At 49.6% G+C, this 12,208-nt stretch overlaps 1 protein-coding gene across 4 annotated transcripts in view; it reads right to left on the minus strand.

The window, feature by feature from the left end:
* Positions 1 to 7,343: 7,343 nt before the first annotated feature.
* Positions 7,344 to 12,208, minus strand: part of KCNIP1 (potassium voltage-gated channel interacting protein 1) — a 249,576-nt gene continuing 244,711 nt past the window's right edge. For all 4 annotated transcript variants that reach the window (XM_062587165.1, XM_062587162.1, XM_062587163.1 and 1 more), the window contains 4 exons: positions 11,327 to 11,434; positions 10,207 to 10,311; positions 9,563 to 9,625; positions 7,344 to 7,391 (listed from right to left, as the gene is read on the minus strand). In XM_062587165.1, the coding sequence (XP_062443149.1) occupies positions 7,344 to 7,391; positions 9,563 to 9,625; positions 10,207 to 10,311; positions 11,327 to 11,434 (324 nt within the window). The remainder of the gene's footprint in view (positions 7,392 to 9,562; positions 9,626 to 10,206; positions 10,312 to 11,326; positions 11,435 to 12,208) is intronic.

Consider the following 12,208-nt stretch of genomic DNA (forward strand, 5'->3'; position numbering starts at 1 on the left):
TTCCCTTGCCTGGGTTACCTCTACGTTGTCCATCAACATCCGTGCTAAGCTTATTTCCTAGCTCCCAGCCTTCAGGAGGGCAGCAGTGGTAGAGGGTCTCCTGGCTGTCCAGAAGCATTGCTTAACTAGAGAACAGATAGAGGAAAAAGGGGAATAAGTCTTTTGATGACAGCCTTTTGCCTCCTATCCCCACTTCATGGCAGGTCTCCTTCCAGAAGTTGGGACACAGGCTTCAACTGAAGTCTGTCTTTCCAGGAGGACTAAGGTGCTGGCCCTGGCCTTTGTGGTCAGAACAGGTCTGGAACCCACCTCCAGGCCTGCTGGGGCAGGAACAGGCACAGCCTCAGCCGCAACCACGGACCCCTGGTGACACCTCAGAACCTTCATTTCCTTCTCCAAGACCAGCTCTGGCCCAGCCTGAAGGGCCAGTCCAGCAGGCAGGTGATCTGGCTGGAGGGCTGCAGCAAGAGGCCCTTCAAAGGTACCTCCAGCCACAGGATAGAGGCAGGCTCTTGCCACGGAGGTCTTGTGGGGGGCCTCGCGCTGCCCTGAGAAAGCCGTGCCCCAGTGTCTGCATGCAACGTGTCTCGCAGGTTAATTCCTGGCTCCTCAAAGCAGAGGGTCTGGGAGCACTGCAGACTTGCTGCTCATTGAAAACAAGGAAACAGCTCAAAGAACCATGGCTCAGGTGCCCATCAATCATTGCACTAAAAATACCTCGAGAGCAAAACCATAGAAGACCAGCCAGACAAGATCTTTCGCTCCCCTTTCTTTGCCAAGTGCTGTAAAAAGCCAAGGGAGAAAACCCTAGCACGGGGAACAGGTTGGACCTGCTTTGTCACATTTTTGTGCTTGCTCTCACCCTCTAATGCAGAGACCCACACAGGGTTTTGTCTGTCCTGCTCAGACTCCCCTGGCACTCTGGGGTGTCTCATACCCCAGCCCAACCTCCAGGCCCCTGCCCCTTCCCCGAAGGAGCTTTATCCCACTGCCGTGGGCTTTCTCCAAGCACCTCCAACTTGATGCCTCTTACTCCACAGACTTGTCCCTGCAGGGAAAGAGTAACTCACTTGTTTAGCATGTGAAAGATGGGCTTGCTTCCCAGCTCTGCCAAAACTTTCTCCATGATCCCGCGTCCTCCTTCAGCCCCACACAAACACGGGCACCGGAAAGCGCTTCCCAGCCTCGTGGGCTGCTGTGAAGATAAATGCAGGAGACAGCAAGGTGTTCAGCTATTATCATCACAGAGATCCTACAAGTGTTATAAATACCACGCCAAGTCCATCTGGAAACTACAGTAAAGGAACAGTACATCTCTCCTCATCTACTGATTTTTAAACACAGCTTTTACTGTGCCTAAAATTACCTGCAGGTCCCTGCAATGTCATATCAGCTTCTGCAATGATGTTCTTGTCCTGCTGAGTTGGGCTTCACAGGCTACAAAGAGATCTCTGCTCCAAAGGGGCAGTAAGGCAAAAGCTGTTCTCAGAAACGACCATTTTCAAGCTCTGAAATTCTGCTTCTGGACTTCTGGGCTTTCAAAATTTAGCCCGTGTTTTCTTGGTTTTGCATTTTTAATGCTGCTTTATGGCATGCACAGAACATTCACTGCTACAGTGAGGCCTAAACTAGAAGGTGAAATATTCTGTTGATTTTATTTTATTGCTAAGATCTCTGTAGGGTATAGCTCCGATTGAAATATCTTACCTGCTTTTCACTTCAAAGTGCCTCTTATTTGCTTATGCTCAGCTACCTCATTTTAATGCAGCAGGAGACTGATCTAGAAGAAAAAAAAATCTGATTACTAGTTTGTAGCAGATGTCCTTAAAAATTTTTTGCAATTACAATATCACAACTTAATGCAAAATAAAACAAGTAATTTGCCTATTAACTACTCAATAAAATTTCAAAATTCAGAAACAAAAATTCAGAACAGTTTAGAAATACTTTTGCAACTCAGTTCATCATAGGAACGTGCGGATTTTTCTGGCCAGTTTTTACTAATTATCAATTGCAGCACAGTGACTTATGTCTCCCACTGGCGCAATGCCCACCTGTGTAAATTCCCGTTGCTTTTCTTACATACCGCCGTTCGGTAACATAACGGTGAAGCTTGTCCTGTCCCACGACAGCTCATGTCTCGTAAAGGAAACACGAGCTTCTTGCACAGATCTTTATGCTCCAAGTTCTCTAAAATCCAGCATATCTGTCCAGACAGAAAGCACCGCGTTGACTTTTCTCTCTACTTACACTGTTACAAACCAATATAAATTGAAAGCGTGCAAGTAAACCATGATAACTAGAACCAGGAGGTTGGGTAAGTTTGGTAACGGTGGTGTTATCGATTCTCGTCCCCCCAGATGGGGGTGAGACCCACCCGAGCCGCGGCTGCCCCGGGAAGGCCGCTCCGAGGGGGGAGAGGAGCCCGCGGGAGGACGCGGAGCGCGCGGCCGACCGAAGAGCCTCGATCTTACGTTTCCGACCCGGATTCCCGGGGGAGGGCAGTTAACGTCTGGGATCGTTCGCTCTCGTGGCCGAGCTTCAGAGCAGGTTTCCGGGAGGGCAGCGCTCCCTCGGTCCGTGGCGAGCGCGCGCGTCGCGTCCGCCCTCAGCTCGAATCGCGGCCCGGGCGCTTCGAGGAAGCTTCCTCCCCCGTCCGAAGAGCTTCCGCCCGGGCGACGTCCGACTGCCGGGCCGTAACGGACGCCCCGGCCCCGAAACGAAGGAAGACGGCCGAGGAGGACGCGGCGGGGCGGTCGCCGCGGCCCTCGCCCGCGAAGCGGCCGGTCTGTGCTCCGGCACGGAGCCTCCCGGAGCAGGCAGCGGGGAGGCCGGGGCCGGGCGGCCCAGAGGCGCCGAGCCCGCCCGCCCCGGCCGCTCGGCCCCCGCGCGTTAGCCGGGGGCGCGGGGCTGCTGCGCGGCAGGGCGACGCAAAACTCGGCTTCAATCACGTTCCTGCGAATTCGAAATCGGTTTTTCCCCCTCAATTCCGCACTTTGCACGCGCCACCTCTTAGCCCCATCCGCACTTCAGACAAGTCTTTAACGACTGCGTTTATGTATGTGTAAAAAGCCAAACGACACGGAGCAGTGGCTCTTTCCCCAAGCCGACGGCGTTTTCGGCGGGGAGCCCGGCGCCGCGGGGCCCTCGCACGGCCCGCGGGCCCCGAGCCCTGCGGCCGGCAGCAGTGCCGCGGGCCCCGGCGCGCGGCGCTGGGCGGGGAAGCAGGAGGGGGGCGATTCCCTTTTCCCTCTCCGCTGAAACCGAAGGTATTTTCCCAGGTGCAAGGGGCTGGGGAAGGGCTGCGGACGCAGGCGGCCCGGCCCGGCCCGGCGCCCCCAGGCCCCGCCACGCACGCAGCCAGGGGAAGGCTCCGCAAATATCACAGATATTTGCTTTTTAGTATTAAAAACATTTGACAAAATTTAATACAAACTGCCATTTGATAATAGCATTTGTGAGAGCGAAGCTGTGCACTGCTGCTCCATTAACATGGCTTTAGTCATCACAAATTACATTTGCACACGTTTCCTTAAGTCTTTCATGGCACTTCCATGAATGAGGAGGAGGAGGAGGGAAAAAAAAAAAAAAGAAAGAAAAGAAAAGAAAAAAGGGTCATTAGGCTGCTGCTACCATCTTACCAGAGCACGCCCTCAGGCACAGAGATGTTTGGCTTTAGTGCGTGTCACAACCCAGCACCGCGCGCGTTCTGCCTGCTGCGCTCGAGCCCCGTGGTGTCCATCCCGCCCGGCTTATAGCTTCACTTGCAATTACTCACAATATTGCGATGCTTTCAAAGGAACAGGAAAACGAACAGCAACAGACACGCTACAACGTGTATTTTTTTTTGTGTTTTTTTTGCATTATTATCACATTCCTATTTTTCAACAGATTATTGCCTAAAATGCATGTTAGATATGCCTTTTTTTTTGTTAAAGAACCTGCTGGCATGAAAATGCAGATTAACGTTTGTAACTGATGAAATGGACTAATAGTTCAGACATTATTTAAACACACACAACTTCAAGAAAGCTTGCACAGCTGATAGCACTGACAGAGCCTCACTGTAACTTAGAAGCCAGCACAGGAGCTACCTCCCACGTACGGGTAGCGGGGTGCAGGAGGGCAGGAGATGAGACTAGCCTACTACAGTTTAGTTAGAAAGCCGCAGCAGCAAGTATTTGCCACAAATGTTGCAAGCCTCACTTTTGAGCGACCGCCGGCTTTGTGAGTTTGCAAACATTCACCGAGAATGTAAAAACAAACCCAAAAGACATGTCCGTGCGGACAGCAGTGCACTCACAGGTGCTGGACCGCTCCACCGTCCGTCCAGCATATAGTGCCCTGGAGCCTGTCCAGGTGCCGAGGATCGGTCAACCTCTGGCTGATGTTCAGGGGACCATACACAAGCGCTAGACCACAAATGGTTTTTTACAGATGGTTACTGCATTACAGCTGGAACCTGCAGCTCTGTGGAAACCCAGCAGCTCCTCCCATCTTAGCCCCAGCGGGCTCAACCGGGGCAGAGGGGTAGCGACCCAGGACTGAACACCAGCTACACTCAGACAGGGGTCTGGACTCCTGCAAGACTGACATTGAGGTTGGTTACGTCTCTGGCTCCCTCGAGAGCAGAACCAGGACCACTGACACCTTCGGTGTTCACCTTTGTCTCCACCACCACCACCCACGAGCTGTGGCCTGTGGAAGAGATGCCAAAACTGCGTGGTTGCTAAAGGTAGTCTGAACTCAGCGTTAAGCATATACCGAGAGCAACGCTCAAACGTCTAACATGTTACCAAACCAGGGCCACACTCAATGGAGAGCAGTTACAAGCCCTACAACACAGGCACCTGCATCCCCCGCACAAGGGGCAAGACACAGAATATACAGCAAAGGCCAAATTTGGCAAAGTTACTCTAGAAATTAATCTGGCTTCACAGACCACAGAGTATTGCAACTGAGAGTGTTTCTGTTCATTTTGAAAAGGGCACCTTCAAGTTTTGAGAGCTCTTCAGGCTGCAGGTGCCATCTCATGAGCGCATTTGGGGCAACACTGTTTGAGGAGAAAGGCACTACTCCAGCTCAGTGAAAAAGCTTGTCCCCCATTTTTGTTTGGCCACTTTTCCCTCAACTGAAGTTAATTGCTTCAACTGACAACAACCAGATGCTCTTTCAGCATGGAAAAAAAGCAGGTTACGCATTACACTAAATTCTGGCATTTGCTCAAGTGGTTACAAGAATTAACAAGGAACAGGATAAATATTCTGCGTTATTCCAGCAAGAAGTGGCACCGTCTTCATCAAGTGCCTATCAAATAAAAATTAAATGGACAACAGGTGGAATCACCAGAGGATAAGGCTAATCACAGCATCACACCGCTTTCGTGAATCACAGCAGACTACTGGAGCTGCTAGGCTCCGTATCATTGCTAGGAACCAGCTAACTGATGCTATTTGTACGAAAGCTAATGAACAGAATAGACTAGGGTATCACTCCTGCCCACACATAACTTCCCTCCCTTGAATAGCACTTTTGTGGACAAACAGGCAACTCAAGGAAATAAAGTTGACCATGCAGGAGTGTATGCAAGAGCACAGTAAAAGGGGAAACTTCCCCTCTTGAGGAATAAGCACAGCATCACACTACTACTGATCAGATCTATTTCTACAATCAGGAATACTTCAATAGATTAATTTTCCATTTTTTATAAAATACAGGGCTACAGAAATGAGGCATTTATATATTGTGTTATAAAAAGCTTCCGCCTACACAATATTTAAAATATATTTTCAGTGCCAACAGTATATTTGTAATATAGTATCTGATACAATAAAAATATATGCATACTGGATGGCAATGATCTTGGACCACAGCAGGGGACTATGCATTGCGTGTGGTTCAAGCAGCTGAAAAAGCTGGTTGTTCTCTCCTCTCCTTGGTTTCTCAGCCACCAGCTGCCAGGAGATTACAACGGTGCTCTGGTAACGTTAGCTTTCTTGGAGTCCTCTGCAGAGCAGGTTAGGATGAGGCGTAAGGCATAATGAATACGCCTTAGCTGACGATTACTGGGCAAAATCCAATTTCACGACGTGATTCTTTCTGTTTTACTACTTAAAAAAAACTAACTCCCCAAACCAATGCTCTGCTTGACATTAGTAAGGATATGGAACGAGTACAAGTCATGTCCCAAGACACTGCCTTGTGAGAGAAAGATTTTGCAGTACGAAACATTAGATTACACAAAGGGACACCTAGGCTTGGCAGCTCTGAGCAACCCTCATTTAAGCCTACAGGATACTCTGAATGTGCCGAGGTCTGCATGAGGAAACATAGCTGCCTCACCTGGACCTTGAGCAACTAAGTAAAACTGGAAAGCTTAAACAAATTCATAAAGTGGGAAATGCTTTAACATCCACTGGAAAATAAAACAAACATTCAAATGATGCATCCATGCAGTATGTGCTCAACCACAAGGACAGGACTATGGCCTGTGGCCACAGTGCTGCTGAGAGAGGCACCCTGTTCCCTGCTAGACCCGCTTGGCATCCCCCTACATGCTGGGGATATAGCTGGTGGCAGAGAATATCACCAGCACACATCTTCCCGTGCCAGCCCTCATCAGCCTGTTGGGTCTTCCGAGAACTTACCGTCATTCAGCAGGATTTGTTCTGTAGTTTAGAATTTGCATGTGCAACACTTGCTTTGCTCCCTTCTGGCTCACACTGGCTTGAAACTCCTCTAGTTAATGTGTTCAGGGATAACTCCTCCCAACCCAGGATGGTGGCACCAGTACAGGAGAGAGGTGGAAATGGGACTACTGGCTACGTGGGCTCTCTGCTTAACACACTAGCGTACATTCAGCATCTGCTTTTACAACCTCACAGAGCGCCCCAGTAGATCAGACTTTTGTCAAAGCAAAATAATGGCAAGGCATTCATAAAGCATTTTGCTGTATGGTGCTATGGACTGAGCTTTTCACTCATAATAGATGGCCAAGTAAGCTATCGACATGTGCTATCATATGTAATCAAGCTTGCTAGATTAAAAGCGGGACTTGCGCCTAGCAAACGGAATGCTGTATATTATTCATTGAACTCCGAGCAGCAGCTCTCTCTCATCAGGCTTCATTAAAACATTCGCATGCTTTCAAAATGAAATAAAGTTCCATCAGCGTCTCTGAGAAGGAGAGATGGGATGGGTCACGTTCAGTTGCCATTTGGTTGGAGATGTCATACAAAACCCTTACGTACTGGACATGACTGAATCGTAAAAAGCTTTCACCCAGAAAGGAAGTCTTCGTTACACACAAAGTCTCTGACTCCTACAGTGCTCTCCCAAGGCGGTTACATGACGTTCTCAAAGAGCTGTAAGGATCGCATGATATTGTCATCCTGGAAGCAACGAGAAGATATTGTCACAAAAACAATACTGACAAAGCCCTGTTCACAACCTTGTTTGGCCCAGCAGGTGCTCTGCAGTGCTACAACGTGCAACGGCCTCGCTTTTGCATCGCTTTTCATCCTTGATGAGCTTAAATTGATTCAGGTCTAGGTCTTGCAAAGCAGCCCCCTTGCACTTTGGCACCTTAGTCCGTTTGCAGCATGCAAGCACAGGATTTTCTCATATACGGTGTGTGCTGTGCTTCACTAAAGAACACGAGACATCAGCATTTAAACTCTTTTCTGAGCTGGTGACTATGCTGAGCCCTCAGACCTGAGTGCCCACACAGAACCTCATCAATTCTAAACACAAAAATGTGCACTTAATATGCTCAAACAGTCCAAATAAAATTGCAGGCTTTGAATTGAAGAGTAAGCTGTCCTGAAGACCACTTGATCCCAGAAACACAATCAACTCAAAATTCAAACACATGAAATCTCAATGTCTCTGAGGTTCTTAGATCCAGCCAAGAAAGTCGGATAGATATAAGGGAAATACCAGACTGTTTCTTATGAAGTGACTTGAAATGTTACTTTGAGGTAATCACCTGAGTAACATTCAAAAAATGTGGTATGTTTCTCCCCCCCCCCCCCCAGGAGCTCAGTTATTCAAACAGCCAGAATAACTGCTTGGCTGTAATGCAATTACGGCATTTCATTCCCCTATCTGCTTTAGAGGTGTTGAAACGTGGCCATCCTTATACCTGCCAAAAGCAGCAGTATCTCACCTCTAACGTGGTTTTGCAGGTACTAGTACCAGGTAGCACCTTGCATGGAAAATCAACCATCTTTTCTAAAACAAAGCTTGGAGTTCATTGTCCATGAGCCATATGCTCAAAATGGGCAAAGACATGCACTATAATGCACATTTGTTTGTTTTGCGTAAAGAAAAGAAAAAGCCTTAGTGTTGCAGGGCTCCTACCTGCAAGGAAAGCACGCATTACAGCATATCAACCTGCCCAGCTCCTATTGCAAGTATGTCGATGGCAACCAACCAAACCAAAACTAGGACAGAGCATTAAAGACGCTTCAGCATTTCCAAGTGATGTGAAGCTGCTTCAGTACCAGCACTGCTATTCACAGCATTTATCACACAGATCCAGCTTGAGGGCAAACAATGAATTTGCAAAATAAAACACAACCTAGAGGCAAATACTCAAATTATAGAAGAGGCCAGAAATAAACCAATAAGCGGGAGATATCAGAAACGCTGCAATCAAAAACATCAGCGTTCCATTGTGTATCTGCTCATACAGCATTTTTCCCCTGAAATCTGTCTGAGAAAGTTCTGCCTGTTACCAGACCCAGCCTTTACGCACAAGGGGTGGGACGGGAGCCAGCCCCTCCAGGGTGAGGGTCTTCCCGTCATTCAGGGACAGGCTTGGGTTGTCTGACTGCAGCACAGGACAGATTTCCCAGGGAAAGCAGAAAGCACAGGATGGCTGGTATGCAGTATGCACACCTCCGAACAAACAGTCACACAGTTAATTAGTCTCAGACAACAGATATTTGGCTGATTTGTGCAGATGATTGTCTTTGTGCCAGTGCTAAAAAATACCAGCAAATATCTATCACAACCAACTTAAGGTATGGAATTTGCGAGAGGGAGTTTATTGTCAAAATAGAAAATCATCATTGCTATGATTACAGCATTTATTTTACTGTTTGACCTTGAAACCACCAGCGGGTTTCAGAAGACTGCTCTAACTACAAAGGTCCTATTGAGACCTTCGGCTCTGGACTGTTTCAGCAACATGGTACCTGTTAAAGGACAACCAGGGACAGGTCACAGAGACGTTGCCAGCCTCTTGGAAAAAATCCTGAGGAAGGTTAAGGGCTTTCTTAGTTTTCTCAAGAGTTACATGCTTGTCACAGAATCAGGCATTGCAATTCACTCAGGCAAACAAAAGCACTGGCCACGGAGAGGCTCTCCCCAGCACCCACAGCCTGACCCCGCACTCCCAGATCCTAACCGCAGACCAAATCCTGCGGCTGGTTTTCACGCAGCATAAAGGAAACCTGGCGTCCAGAGCAGCAGCTCGCTTCAAGCAGAGTTCACAAAGTGAACACAAACACTGTGGCTCAAGCTAGTCCTCTCACCGCGGTTATAATTTTGGCCTTACCTCTTGACAGGATTCAATAAACTCATCTAAAGTTACAACACCATCTTTGTTTTTATCCATTTTCTGCAAAACAAAAACAAACATCTTTGGTTTCCATACGTAACCCTGCAGTTGTAGTATAGTATCATATTTGATTCAGTTTGAATAAATCTAGGGTGCTTTGCAAGCTTAGATTGAAGGTGGAGTGCCATTGATTAAACCTGCTGGCAGCTAAGGACTTGCTTACTCTGATATTTGGAGCGCTTTTGAGGTCATCTCCAACTATTCCCTCCACAGTGTACACAGCAGCCTCTGTCCATCTTATACCATTTATTTCTTCAGTACCTCACTAATTGGCACCCATATTCCTGTCTCTATTTTTATGGGCAGCTGCAAGCAGAAGCACCTGTGGGCTGAGATGGGACATCTCTAGGCTTGCTGGACATGCCACATGGACATGGAGAAGGGGTCAGGCCAAGAGACAAACGGGACACCTCAGATCCAGGAACTCAGCAGACACCGCAGTGTTTGGCTGGATGGCTGCTAGGGTTTGGTTTGGGACGCGTAGCATAGGGCAGCAATGACCTTGGGACTAACCTAACAGTGACGTATATCGGTGCACAGCTCAAACACTAAGAAAAACACACCAGAAATCAAATAAATACCTGGAAGAATACTTCTACGTGCTGCCTCGGAGCATCTTCCTTGAGCACAGGATATGTGTACTTTCCCATCATATCATAAATTGCCTTTACTATATCCATCATTTCCTGCAGTAGTGACAACAGGGAAGTTAATAAAAATGATAGAGCATTTATTTGTTTTATTGCCCTTTTTTCACTCTCTATTACAAAGCAGAGCAGACCTCAGGCTCATACCTACTGTCAAACCCAGAGGAAGCCTAGACACATGCATGCAGACAGATGTCTCACCAGCTGTGAGTTAATCTAGAAAACCAAGTACATCTTTCTCTCTGTGCCATGACTTGGCAGCAGCTCTTCATGAGGGTCCTGTGCCCCTGTTTCAGGGTCTGGCCGTGCAGCGCTACAGCTGCTGCTGTGCCAAATGGGCCAGGGCAGTCGGGGCCATCGCTGCGGATGGTGCTCGTCTCCAGAGCTCTGCCAGGGCCAGGCGCTCCATTCCAGCCCTGGGGGGCCGGTCAGGGTCCCTCTCTGTGCCTTGCACAAGCTAGTGCGTGGCTCAGCAAACAGCACTGGACCCACAAGCACAGCAGGTGCCCACGGCAGCTTCAGGGTGATAGACCACGTCCTACATGTGGCCGGTCAGAGCAGGCCTACTCCCATGCGTGCCTTCACGCAAAAGTTCAGCAGTGGTCAAGTTTACCATGCTCAAAACCAAGGTTTCCACAGAGAAAGCAAAAAAATGCTAGGTAATACAGTAACACTAAATAACGACGCTGAATTGGGAGCGGTGCTGCGGGGGCGCAGCACCTCGGGTAAGCCCACATCACCACCCCCATGCGGCCGGATGTACCTGGACGATCCTGCACGCAGACATCGGCACGATCCCTGCACCTTGGTCACCGAGCACCCAATGTCCCTGCTACCTTCCCCTTCGCAGGGGTTATTTTTGTGGATAGCTATAACTAGGGTTTTGCTCCCAGCTAAAGCAATCCATTAAAGGCACTGTAAAATATGGCTACAAAAATGTGCAATACAAGGTCACCAGGCACTTTATTGGGACACAGGTAAATGCTTAAGTCCTGTCTGATCTGTGTTTAATTAGCTGCATGTAAAATCAAACGTGTGTCAGAAACAGCCTTACCTCCTTGTTTATATAGCCATCCTTATTTATGTCGTACAGGTTAAACGTCCACCTTAGCTTCTCGTGGACCGTTCCTCGCAACAGAATCGACAGCGCCATCACAAAATCCTGGTTCAAGGCACAGAGAGAGACGCGAGTTTTAACACCGTCCTTCCCCGAGCCACCGTCACCACAAGACCGCTCAGACAACCTTCCTTTTTAGGGCACGACACGCAGCCGTCAACCCCTGCGCCCCCGGCCCCATCGCCGCCCGCGCTCCGCGGGAGCTCAGCCGCCCCAGCGCAGGGCTGCGAGGACCCGAGCGGCAGCGCTGCCGAGGGGGACGGGGGCCGCCCCGGGGGCCGGCGCTCGGCCACCTGCGAGGGACCCGTTTTTGCCGCTCACTGCCGGGTTTTCTTGCTAACTTTCTAACCCCTCTCTGGGATCGCGTCCCGAGGCGCCGGCAGACCGCGGCGTAACCAAAGGTCCGGCCCGAGCCAGGCAGACGGGGACCGCGGCGGCCGAGAGGGACCGGGAGAGCCGGGGCTCTCCGTGCCACCGCATGGCCTCAGCCTCCCTCCTCCTCCTCCTCCAGCAACGCCTCCAACGCGTCTGTCGGATACAATCCTCGCCACTGATTACCCAGGCTGGCGTACAGCTTTCTAATTGTCTTCTGCTTACCATACAGTTATTGCTTCCAATACACTGATCTATTGGTTACGCTGCCTAAGGGCTCGGGGCTGACAGCAGCATCGCTGCAGGGGTTTGGCAGCGGGGGCAGAGCTGACCCAGCGATATCGCTCCAGCTCCTGGCCCCCCGGCCCCCCTCCCGGCTCCCCAGCACTGCGCGGGCAGCGCGCCGCCTCTCCGAAACCTTCGCTCCTTCTCCCCGGGCTCAGAAGA

Source organism: Rhea pennata, chromosome 14, assembly GCF_028389875.1.
Source record: "Rhea pennata isolate bPtePen1 chromosome 14, bPtePen1.pri, whole genome shotgun sequence".
Classification (NCBI taxonomy): domain Eukaryota; kingdom Metazoa; phylum Chordata; class Aves; order Rheiformes; family Rheidae; genus Rhea; species Rhea pennata.